The sequence below is a fragment of the Camellia sinensis genome, chromosome 14, assembly GCF_055761805.1.
Source record: "Camellia sinensis isolate YWXY chromosome 14, ASM5576180v1, whole genome shotgun sequence".
Lineage (NCBI taxonomy): Eukaryota > Viridiplantae > Streptophyta > Magnoliopsida > Ericales > Theaceae > Camellia > Camellia sinensis.
Window position 1 is genome coordinate 121,179,684 of NC_138974.1, and position 11,465 is coordinate 121,191,148.

At 32.3% G+C, this 11,465-nt stretch overlaps 1 protein-coding gene across 1 annotated transcript; it reads right to left on the reverse strand.

The window, feature by feature from the left end:
* Positions 1-662: 662 nt before the first annotated feature.
* LOC114261673 (phenylacetaldehyde reductase) lies at positions 663-10,836 on the reverse strand. The gene is made up of 6 exons (XM_082905944.1): positions 10,477-10,836; positions 7,284-7,453; positions 4,973-5,164; positions 4,073-4,235; positions 3,463-3,649; positions 663-1,090 (listed from the first exon to the last, which is right to left on the reverse strand). Exons 1-6 carry the CDS (start codon positions 10,592-10,594, stop codon positions 946-948), a joined length of 975 nt encoding a protein of 324 aa, XP_082762070.1. The 5' UTR covers positions 10,595-10,836; the 3' UTR covers positions 663-945.
* Between the last annotated feature and the right edge of the window lie 629 nt (positions 10,837-11,465).

The following is an 11,465-nucleotide window of genomic DNA, read 5'->3' on the forward strand; positions in this document are numbered from 1 at the left end:
TATGAAACTAAAATTACAATTAAAATTTTAATTATACAATTATATATACAATATATATAAACATATTAAAAAAGAAAAAAAAGAAGAAGAATATTTTACTAAAATAATAATATCTACCATCACTATTATACAAATGTATTATCCATAGTTATTATTTACATATAAATAACATATTTATCTTATTTTTTATACATATTTTTACATTATTTAATATATAAACAATAAATGTTAAACTAACTAACTAATGAGCCGAGCTTACGAGCCGAATTTTAATAAATTTGGACTTGTTTATTAAAATTTTAATGAACTCGAACTCGACCGCAAAAATATTTAACGAGCCAAGTTCGAACGAGCTCTTACTGAGCCAAGCTCAAGATTGAGCCTGTTCACAAATGACTCTGCTCATTTGCAACCTTAATAATCATGCAATGACACTTGCTAGAATGTCTAGACCATATACTTATAATGTTTATGATCCAAATCATTCATTTTAAATAATCTATGAAAAGAACTTGAATCAATAATTGTAACCATTTATTTCATCGCCTTCTAAAAACACATGAACTGTCTATATGTAACCAAAATTATCAGATGAATCTAATATTTTTTTTTTTATGAATAATCTATTCACAAGCACAAGGAACTAATAGAAACACGGTACCTAATAGATAAACAGTGTGGACCATTGGAGTGAGATTCCTAGCGGACCTACAGCCCCAGACAGAACAGGTCTTTATTGCAGCAGTTAATACTAATTATAAGGTTCCACAATTTGGGTAATATTTGAAGACAAAATGCATACTTATTTTTATCCGACATGACTGCCACAACTCACAGAGGAATGCCACAAACAATGTTGGGAGAAACAAAATGGAGACACACACAGGAAAGCCACAAACAATGTTGTGGCTCAAACCTTATTTTATCCGATATGACTGCCACAACTCACCGAGTGAAAAGTTTCTTCTCCATCAAGCTTTCAACTGTTTCCTTGATGCTCTGCTTGAGGGGAATGAACTCAATACCTAAGCTTTTTGTTCTTTCCTTAGACACCTGGTAAGTCGGCGTAAATGGCTTGTCATCAGCGCACCTACAAAGATTATCCCAAAGATGTAGATTAAAAAAAAGGGGCACAGGTTAGAAATGAACACAACTAGTGAATGAACTACTTTCAAAGGGTTCAAATCTCAAAAGGGTTTCCATTTAAAATATGAACATTAACTACTATCAAAGGGTTCAAACCTCAATATCGATCAACTGCCAACACCTATTGATCAATCATCTATAGATATTGTTGGAAAATGTATCTAACTTATGTTATCATTCTAAAAATAAATTAATTAATTAAAAAGAGAAAAACCTCAATGGAACATTAGTGATGGTTACAAAAAGAGAGAAGCACGCTGAAAGACAAAAATAAATCTTACGAAAGAATGTGCTAACACTAATTAAAGACAGAAAAATAGCAACACAGTAGACAATACTGTAGACCAATTTTTAGGATTCCCAATATAAATAAATAAAGATGCAAAATAATGTACAAGAATTTGTTTGATCACATGCTAAGTTCAAAATCCAGAAGACCAAACAGAGTCATGAGTAAGAAAATTGGTTGTGTTTTGGCTTTCTTTATTTTCCAAAAACAAAGGGCTCGTTTGGTTTGATTTTCTGAAAAAAATTTGGGAAATTTTCTCTACAAATAAGTTTTTAAAAATAATCAAACCAAACAAATTTTCCCAAAAAAATTTCCCAAAACTTGTAAACCAAACAAGTTTTCCAAACAAATCTCTCTCTCACACACATCAAATCAATCACTTTTTCCAAAACTCTATCTCAAAATAATTTTCTAAAACATCTTTTAAAAAAAACCAAACCAAACATGTTTTCGTACTTTTTATCTCTAAAACACATCTCTCAAACACAAACCAAACATACCCAAAAACATTTTCCATTTTTGCGTGAAAACAGTTTTCAAAAACTCCAAAAATGACTTTTTGGTGTTTATTGAAAAGTGTGTTTTTTCAAAAAAAAATCTCCAAAACAGTTCACCAAATAAGTTTTGTCTTTTCTAATAAATAAAATGGAAAACGAAAACGAAAACACAACTAAACAGGGTCCCCAAGTTTTCAATCAATATCCAAGCATTGAAATTCAATTCAACAGCAGCTCGTGTGCTTCTGTGGCTTTGTATAGTTTGGTAGGTTCTGGGGTATGCCCCTTGTAATCTTGTATTTGCCCGTTTGCTGTTTTATTTTATGACTTATTCACCCCCCCCCAAAAAAAAAAAAAAAAAATTCAGTTCAACAAAATGAAAATGACAAATTATTATTGGAAAGGAAGCACGACAGCACAGAATTTGCATGTAAAGAAGAAAGTAAAACTGTCAATGCCTATTCTTGAAAAGCCCCAAAAGGACAAATAAAAAGGTCACGGACATCAAACTAAAGACATGTCAATTGATATCCAAATATGTCCATAGAGATAGCATCAGCCAAAAAGCATCAACTACCCCAACATTTTGAATTTATAAATAAATATATAAAGTCACCAGACATCTAAAATATTGGTCAGAATTTGAGTATATTCTACATGCATGTCCCTACTTTTATCTTACATGTATATTCACACTACAAATCATCAATGAAATTGGAAGCTTAGCAACTCGGATGGCTTTGTCTAAGGATGCAACTGGGGCGGGCTCAATCGGATTGAGAGATTGCTCAAGCTTAGCGCAAGTTGTGTTGAATGTTGCCCAAGCTAGACTTGCAACCCAAACTTGTGTACCTAAGCCCGAACTGAGCATAATATATGAACTCTGGCCAGGCCCAAATTGCTGGAAATTTATTTATTTATTATTATTATTTTTTGGAGCTAGGTTAATTACTTTGTTAAAGTTAGACCATTTTTTTTTTCTTTTGATAAAAGCATTAATAACATTAAAACAAATAATTTATATGATGAAAGAAAAGACACAAGAGAAGTTTTAAAATGGCTGAATTATTAAAAACATGTCTTAAAGTTGAAGTCAGTGGCTCCTTAACTATTTATTATCCTAGACTCATTTTGTTAAATTATAGCTTGCATTAAACGCTCGAGGACTTCTTGCAACTTGCACAACGTTTAATATCATATTATGCTAAAACTTCTTCAAATAGTCAAAACTATAGGAGGCAATGTATATACCTCAAGAAAATGATACAATTCAAGAACTTTCCAACTGAGCCTCTTTTTATCTCATCGGCTATGTTATACTTGTCCCATCAACTATGTTTTAAAAGGTAGTATGTGAAAACCACATAAAATGACATGACAAATTAGTAGGAGCAGATGGGTCTCACAGAGACTGTTAGAAAAGGTAAGGGAAATACTATTAAAACAAATTGAAACAACATGCTAAATAGTTCAAGAAGAAGAAACATTGAAGCAGAGTTTAATAAACTGAATATGTGATAAATCACTTACTTTTCTGGAAGTTGAAAAGCAGGAAACAGCTCTTGTAGTATCTTCACAACTTCAGAGTAGTGTGCAACGCTCTCAACCAAACAATATCTTCCATTAGCTGAAGGAATCTCAAATGCTTGAATATGTGCATTGGCAACATCTTTAACATTAACCCATCCAAATGTAGAATTTGGAAATGTTTGTGAACCTGCAGAATAAAGGAGCAAATAAACAGGTCCATTATTCCCTTAAAAAGAAGTTCCACATCATTTTGCAAAAAATAAAATATGGCAAAAGCCTTACTAATTCAACTAAAGTTTTATGCTTCAAGTTTCAGCAACAACTATTTCTAAATGGAAGAATATTAAAATGCTCCTAGGAAAATTACATTATAGATTTATTTATTTATGTTACTCATCAACAAATACATATCATGAAATGAAGGAAAGAGAAGCCAAAGTCCAATATACAGCTTCTTGGGGGAATAGTTTGATTCAACAGAAATATAAATATGTTGTTTCACAAAAGTAAACATAGTTCCTCCTGAATAATTAGCTGACAGGAAATGTCACGTCATCCATAAATGAGAACAGATTACGTGCGTCTGTTATAAAATATAAAGAACACATACCATTTATTAAGTTCAAAATTACAGCAGCACTTGTATTGAGCGTTGGCTGCAAGAGAGGACCGACAACCATTGCTGGGTTAATTGTAACCATGTCAATACCCTTTTCTTTTGTAAACTTCCAGGCAGCATCCTCTGCTAAAGTCTTTGACAGCACATACCAAAGCTGGTAGCAGAAAAAATGGGGATGGGAAACACAGAAGCATTCAACAGAATAGAAAGAGCAGCCATTACAATTGTAAATTATGAACAATCATACAAAGCATATCGATTGAAACAAAACAAAATTATGGCCCATCATGTAGAATGGTTCATTGAAAATCCTACTTTTGAAAATTTACACACAAAATAGATCATTGAAAACAACAAACACTGTGTTATAGGGGCAAATGATGTATTACAATGATGGACATAGGATTTTTTTTCTTTTCTTTTTTTTTTTATTTTTCCTTCGATTTTGTTGGCCTAGATCACTTGTTCAAACAAGATCTAAAAGAACATAGAAAACCAAAATTCTTGAGGTGTCTAAGTGGCCAGATTTTCAAGTGAGAGCATCAATGAATATGAAACAAGGACATTATGAACTTCAAAACTCAGATTTTCAAGTACCCTAAACTTTGAACATTTCTGTAATGCACTAAACACATTTAAATGGCATGCAAATCTAGGTTAATATATGTTTAGATTGACACCACTCTAGTGATACAATAGGCTGAGCTCCCCCACCCACCACCCCAACCCACCCCCCCCCCCCCCCGGCGAAATAAAATGGGAGGGGCTCATTTGTTTTGGTCCTGTGAATGTGGGTTGCTGGTAGCTCAAACTTTTGCCAGCCCTGGATTAAGCATCCATATGTACAGGGAAATTATATATCAACAGACAATGAATAAACAACACACACACCTTATTTTGCTTGCAGAACTCTGGATCAGAAAACCAACTCTCATCAACTACGACGTCAGGAGCTCGAGGCCTACCATTGAAAGCAACGGCAGCTACAGAAGATGTCAACACTACTCTTTTCACAGATGGGTTTTTGGCACATGAGCCAAGAACATTAAGTGTTCCCTTCAATGCGGGATCAATTAATTCCACCTGAAATGAGGTGAGGAATAGTTGAGATAACAAACACAGAATAAAAGGCATGCTTATTAACAAATCAAAGATAGCATATATGTATGTATACTCAAGGTTGCAAAGATTGCTCTTATCAATAACAAAACATGTTTTGCCATGGCACCAGGTGAACAAGTCCACTAGCAAATATCCTTAATAGAAATTACAGTTTGATACAACTTACTGGAAACAAATTGGAAACTAGAACAACATCCTAAATATTTTATAAAAACAATGTTTTATGATACAACCACAAATATAAAAAGATAAGAGAAACCAATCGGCAGAACAAAAACAAAATTTAGAGTTTAGGGTTAATAACTCAAACCAGAAAGTGTCTCTAAAAGGATGCACTCAATGATATTGGAAACAACTGCCAACAAGCTTTTATAGATGGGCAACAAATTCTAGACAAGAATGCTTTTTGCAGTATAAGCAAACAATGCCATGTTTAGTCAGTGGCTAAAGAAATAGCATAAGCTCTAAAAGCCTTTGAAAAAAGTTGTTAGGCCCTAACAGTCAATAAGCCATTTTGCTGCAATTGATGGTCCATGCTAATTATTCAAGTGCCTGTTTATGTTATGTGTGGCGTGGGTGATGAAGGAGAGTTCCGAAATATGAAAGACACCGACATGCTAGCGACCACCGAATATGGAAGAAAAAAGAGTCAATGCAGCCTTAGGAGTGAATGAGGATGGCAGTGGAGAGTTCTATGACGAAAAGGAACAAGAGGATGTTCAATGTGTCCATTGCATGCATGGAAGTTCCCTTTATAAGGGATGGTGATGTTGCTTTTAAAAATTCCAAAATTTATTTAGTTGGCAACTTCAATTCAACCCAAGATATTTAGTCCAACATTACATCAGCCAACCTATGGGACTTTTGGGTTTACTCATTACAAGTATTCTTGGATAAACCAAGCGGTGCATTCTCAATATAGTTGATCTAATCTTCTTAGTGAATGTATGTGCTACTAAAATCAATCAAAAAGTTCACTACATTCCATTTCAGCCACAAGTTCCACTTGAAACAAGCACCCAAAGAATATTAAATTCTCCTCAAAGTCAAATAATGGAAAAGATTAATCTTAAGTACAAGATGGATGCAAACAAGTTGAAGCACATGAAGTTTTTACGATCCATGGAAAAGACAAGTTTTTTCTTAAGAGGGACAAAATGATGTAGGAAAAGAGGTTTAGAATTTTTATATTTTATTGTTATTATTTTGGAAATAGATTGACTAGGATTTTGTTAAATAGTGTAGAATTCTTAGTTGAGCATTGCTATTTATGCCCAAAAGTTAGACACACTTTCTAGACCCAGTGATGTGTCAAGAAAGTAGGTCTAAAAAGTGGACTTCTATATCATTTTCCTTCTTACTTTCTTATTTTCTTAGGTTTCCTAGTTTGTATTAGTTTAAGTTTTCTAGTTTATTTTAGAATTACTTTTCCTGTTAAGTTCAACTTATTATAAATATATGTGTAGGCCTATGGGCATAGGAAGTTATTCGTTCAATCAATAGTATTTTCCCTTGAGTTTATAATATTTGAATTCAAGGTTGTTATTGTTATTTATTGAATGAATAACTTCCCCATGCCCATATGTCTACACATATTATAATAAACTAAACCTAATACTTCTAGGAAAAGTAATTCTAAAATAAACTAGAAAACTTACACAAATACAAACTAGAATAAGAAACTAAGAATTATGAACTATTTAACAAAATCCTAGTCGAAATCTAATTCCAAAATAATAAAATAAAATGTAAAAATTACAAAACTCTTGTTCTACATCATTCTCTGCCTCCTAAAAACTAAAAATAAAAAAACTCATCCTCGAGTTTCCATGGATAGAAATAACTTCACACCTTCAGCTTGTTTGCATCTAACTTGCACTTGAAATTAATCTTTCAATAGTACAATGCACAATACACCTATGTGACAATGTTTGAAACCGCACTTTTTGAGGAAAAGGTAAAAAATTTACTTTTAGAATTTTTTGCAAATTCTCAAACCATTTAATCAACACATGAGAGGTCCACCATAAAAGAAAACACAACAATATATATATTTATAGATAACAGGCATAGGATGAACCTGGGGGTCCTTGACATCATGATAAAAAGGAGATGCTGTATGGAAAACACCTTCACACCCATCAACCAGAGAGTCAAAGCAACCTTCTTCCAGTAGGTTTGCTTTAGTCAAGTGAAGTCTCTCTTTGGCTCCCTCAAGTGCAAGCAAGTGCTGTGTCTTCTTTGGATCAGCTGCAGTTGAATATCAAGTAACAAATAATTCTAAAAACTAATAAAGTGCAGCCATAATCAATAAAAGGATACAGCTATTGTGACCATGTCAGCATGAAACATCCTTTCCCAATGACAACTTGGAAAAAATTAGACTGGTAACAAGATTAGAACCAAACGACTCAACCGTGAGAATTTTGTACTTGTTCATACACGTAGTTGTATAATACATACATTAATATGATTGCATCTAGAAGTAACTGTATATTTGATGTTTATAAGCATATGAGTGGCTAACAATTATAAGGAGTGAATTTGACAATACAACCATCCGATGGTTAGAAGCTGTTTTGTGATTACAATGACTTCACTACCAACAACTTTACAAGCAACAAAACTGATGTAGAACATCATGTGCTTGGCCTGTGATAGTTAGTGGTGGGCAGTTGTTAGCCTATGTCTAGGGAAGTGATAACCATTTTGTAACTAACTTTTAAATATTGAACATTGATTGATTGAGAAATTCTCTCTCTAGAACCTAGGGTTCTTCTCTCTCTTATTCTTGATTGGACCCATCATTTACAATCGATTAAAGCACTAAAGCTATGACATAGGATCAGGAGAGGAGTGGGGATAGATTTGGAGAAAATAAAGGTCAAATCTGGTGGACACAAAGGCCATGATTGTTTGGCTCCATGAGTGAGGCGATTGGACTAATAGTGCGGGAGGTCCAGCCACATAGAGAGTGTTTGGTTGTGGAAGGTTGTGATGGGATTAACACTCCAAGGGGACTAGCAATTCCCCTCCTTGGTTGGACTAGCATAAAAGGAAAACATATGAGATGGGATTAATGGATTAAAATATTAAATCAAATGGATTAAAATATTTTTAATATTATTTTTTTTAAATAATTTATGTGTGAAAGAAATATTTAAATTTTTTAATAAATACTAAAAATATATGATTTTTTTATAATTTGTGAATTTTTATGCAAAATTTATATTTTTTTTAAGTGTCTCTAGATTAACTCGACTTAAAAAATACAAAAATATTAAGGGGTTGTTTGAGATGATTTAAATAAGTGCACTTTTTGACTTTTTATGAAATATAGGTTGGATTTGGGTTGGGTTTGAAGTGATGTGTTAGAGAGGTGATGCGACTTAAAATAAGATGATGTGACTTAAATAGGATAGTGTCTTTTTGACTTTTTGGCTTTTTTGAAACTTGTCAAACCAGCCCTAATAATTATAATATTAAAAAAATAATATAAAATTAAAAATATTAATTTTATATATTAATACTATCTATAGTATTACTAATCTAGTGGTATACAAATAAACACTCTTTATTCTACATCTCCAACCTAATACCATCACACTAATAATCTTCCCACTCAATCCCACCGTACTCTTAATCCCTTCCATCCTCTCTCTTAATCCCTTCCATCCTCTGGAGCCAAACCAACGAGGCCACACACTAGGGAGACAAAATAGAAATGTCCATGTAACACAACTAATTTTTAAGTCAACCTAAATAGGAACCTGTACCTACCTCTTCAATAAGATCCATAACCAAACATAAATTATGCTTCCCTCTTGTTGAATGTTTTGATTTACTATGCACACACAATTTCACAACACAACAAATGCACCAAATCACGACTCCCACATAGATATGGAGGGGGAGGGGGAGGGAGAGAGAGAGATAGAGAGACAGAGAGAGGGGGGGGGGTATTGGCCGGTTTTGTATAGTTTTTTGATCTTATGGCTTTTTGACATTTTACAATTTCATTATAATCCAACTAAAAATTAGGTTATTTAAATCTTTAATTTTTATACAATCAATTGAAAAAATTATTCATGTAAAAAATTAAATTTATTTAGGCTCCGTTTGGCAAATGGGTTGAGGTTAGCCAACAAAAAAATAAAATAAGTTAATTTAGCCAATAAGACAAAATGTCACGTCCAAATCATAATTATTTCATTTTTTCTCTCACAACCATCAAATCAACTATCAAAAAAAAAAAACAAACAAAAATTCAGAAATTTATTCCAAAGAAAAATGTTTTAGCCAGACTAAAATAACTAACCAGTCATGCTAAAAATGTTTATCCCAAACGAGGCCTTAGTCTTAGATACTTCATGAGAGTCTGATCTCTCCGCTTCAGCATTTAAAATCATATTTCTTTTGGGCAACCACTTCTTCATAGACAATGTATGGTAAATCAGCCTTGTATTTGCTTACTCTTGGCTCACAATTTCATCAATGTTCAAGAAATCAATTATAATTGAAAGATTTAACACATCAGCCATTGGCAATTTTTTTAATAAAATCAAATCAATAATTATGACCCACTATGGCAAATTACTACATCTAATTTGTGTTTTAAAAACTACTTTTTCCGATGGCATATCAACACACAGAAAATCCCTTGTGTACAAAAATTAAAGGAGAAATTTTTTTAAAAAAAAAATCCAAAGTATGACCCTTATAATAAAATAAAACTTAAATTTTTTATTTTGTCAATTTAAATCTTAATATTTTAATTTATATTTTTAATGTAAACAATTAACCCTATTTGTATTTTCTATTTTCTATTATGTAAAATCAACGAAAAATTTTATATTTTAATCATTAAACGCGTAATTGTACATAAAATGTTTAAAATATGCGAGTTTAATAACAAAAATATAAATAGTTTAGATTGAAAATAAATTTGATTTTACTGGACAAAAAAAAAGCTCAGCAGTATTTTGGATTTTATTTTTTTGTAATTTCCCAAAATTAAAATATTCTCTAAAAAAAATTTTTAAAAAAATCATTTTATACAAACCGCATAAAATTACCCAATAAAAACATCCCCAAAACAGCAAAAAAACAAATTAAAAAATATATATATATATATATATATATAAAAACCTAGCACTAATCCAAGGGAAGTGAATCGCATAGCAAAATCAGGTATTGGGTATTCAAAGAAATCAAGATAGCCAAAAGGATTAGATACTATCAAAGTGACAGAGAGAGGGAGAAAGAGAACTGACAAGGGTCGCGAACAGAGGCTTTGACAGTATAACCACGTTGGAGCAACAACTTCACAAGCCACGAAGCTATGTACCCGGACGCTCCCGTCACACACACCGTCTTCCCTACTCCGCTCATTCTCTCTCTCTCTCTCTCTCTCTCTCTCTCTCCTCTCCTCTCCTCTCCCCTCTCTCTCTCTTTCTCTCTCTCTCTATTCTCCGTGAGCTTTTGTTTCCTTCCAACTACTTGTCCCCCCTTTTTCCGATCGTTGCATTGCTATTCTATTTGTGGTTAAAAGGTGTACTGTATCTATCATATAATTAAAAAGAAAAATAATATAATTATATATTTTTAAAATATATAAGGTATAAAAATGACATAAGTTATGATGCATACGGTAAAGGGTGTTTATAATAGAATCTAGGGGTGCGCATGGTCTGAATTGAATCAGATTGGGATAAAATCAGAATCAACTTGTTATTTACGATTTTTAAAAAATCGGAACTAATTCAATCCGTTTAAGTCTTGGAATCAATCCGAACCAATCCATTTCAACACGGATTGGATCGGTTTAGGACCACGGATTCATATAATTAAATAACAAAAAATATATATATATATATAACACTTTAATTTTATAAAAATATAAACATAGCGCTATATTAGTTCTACAATAGCAACATGTTTTTCTATAATAACGACATATTGTTCTAGAATTTAAACAATCATAAAAAAACTGGTTTCACTATAAATATTTAGACTATTACAAATTAAAACTAAAAACTAAAAAACAAAAATAAAAGAAGATATTATACGAGGTTTAGGTTTGAGTTTAGATTTTATATAGAATAAGAGAAGATACTATGGGGGTGGATGTATAATAAAAATATAGACTATTTGTATACGGTCCGGATCGGTTCCAATCCGGAACCGTGGGGTTCAATCCGGAACCAATCCGTAGACTACGGATTTTTAATTCTTCAATCCGGAACCAAACAACGGATTCAAA

Excerpts from the sequence above, each read along its gene's own strand:
- LOC114261673 (XM_082905944.1), bottom strand. The coding sequence starts at position 10,594 with ATGAGCGGAGTAGGGAAGACGGTGTGTGTGACGGGAGCGTCCGGGTAC. Across the intron at positions 5,165-7,283 it reads ATGATGTCAAGGACCCCCAG|GTGGAATTAATTGATCCCGC; the intron begins GTTCATCCTATG and ends ACCTCATTTCAG. Across the intron at positions 3,650-4,072 it reads AATTTTGAACTTAATAAATG|GTTCACAAACATTTCCAAAT; the intron begins GTATGTGTTCTT and ends TTTATTCTGCAG.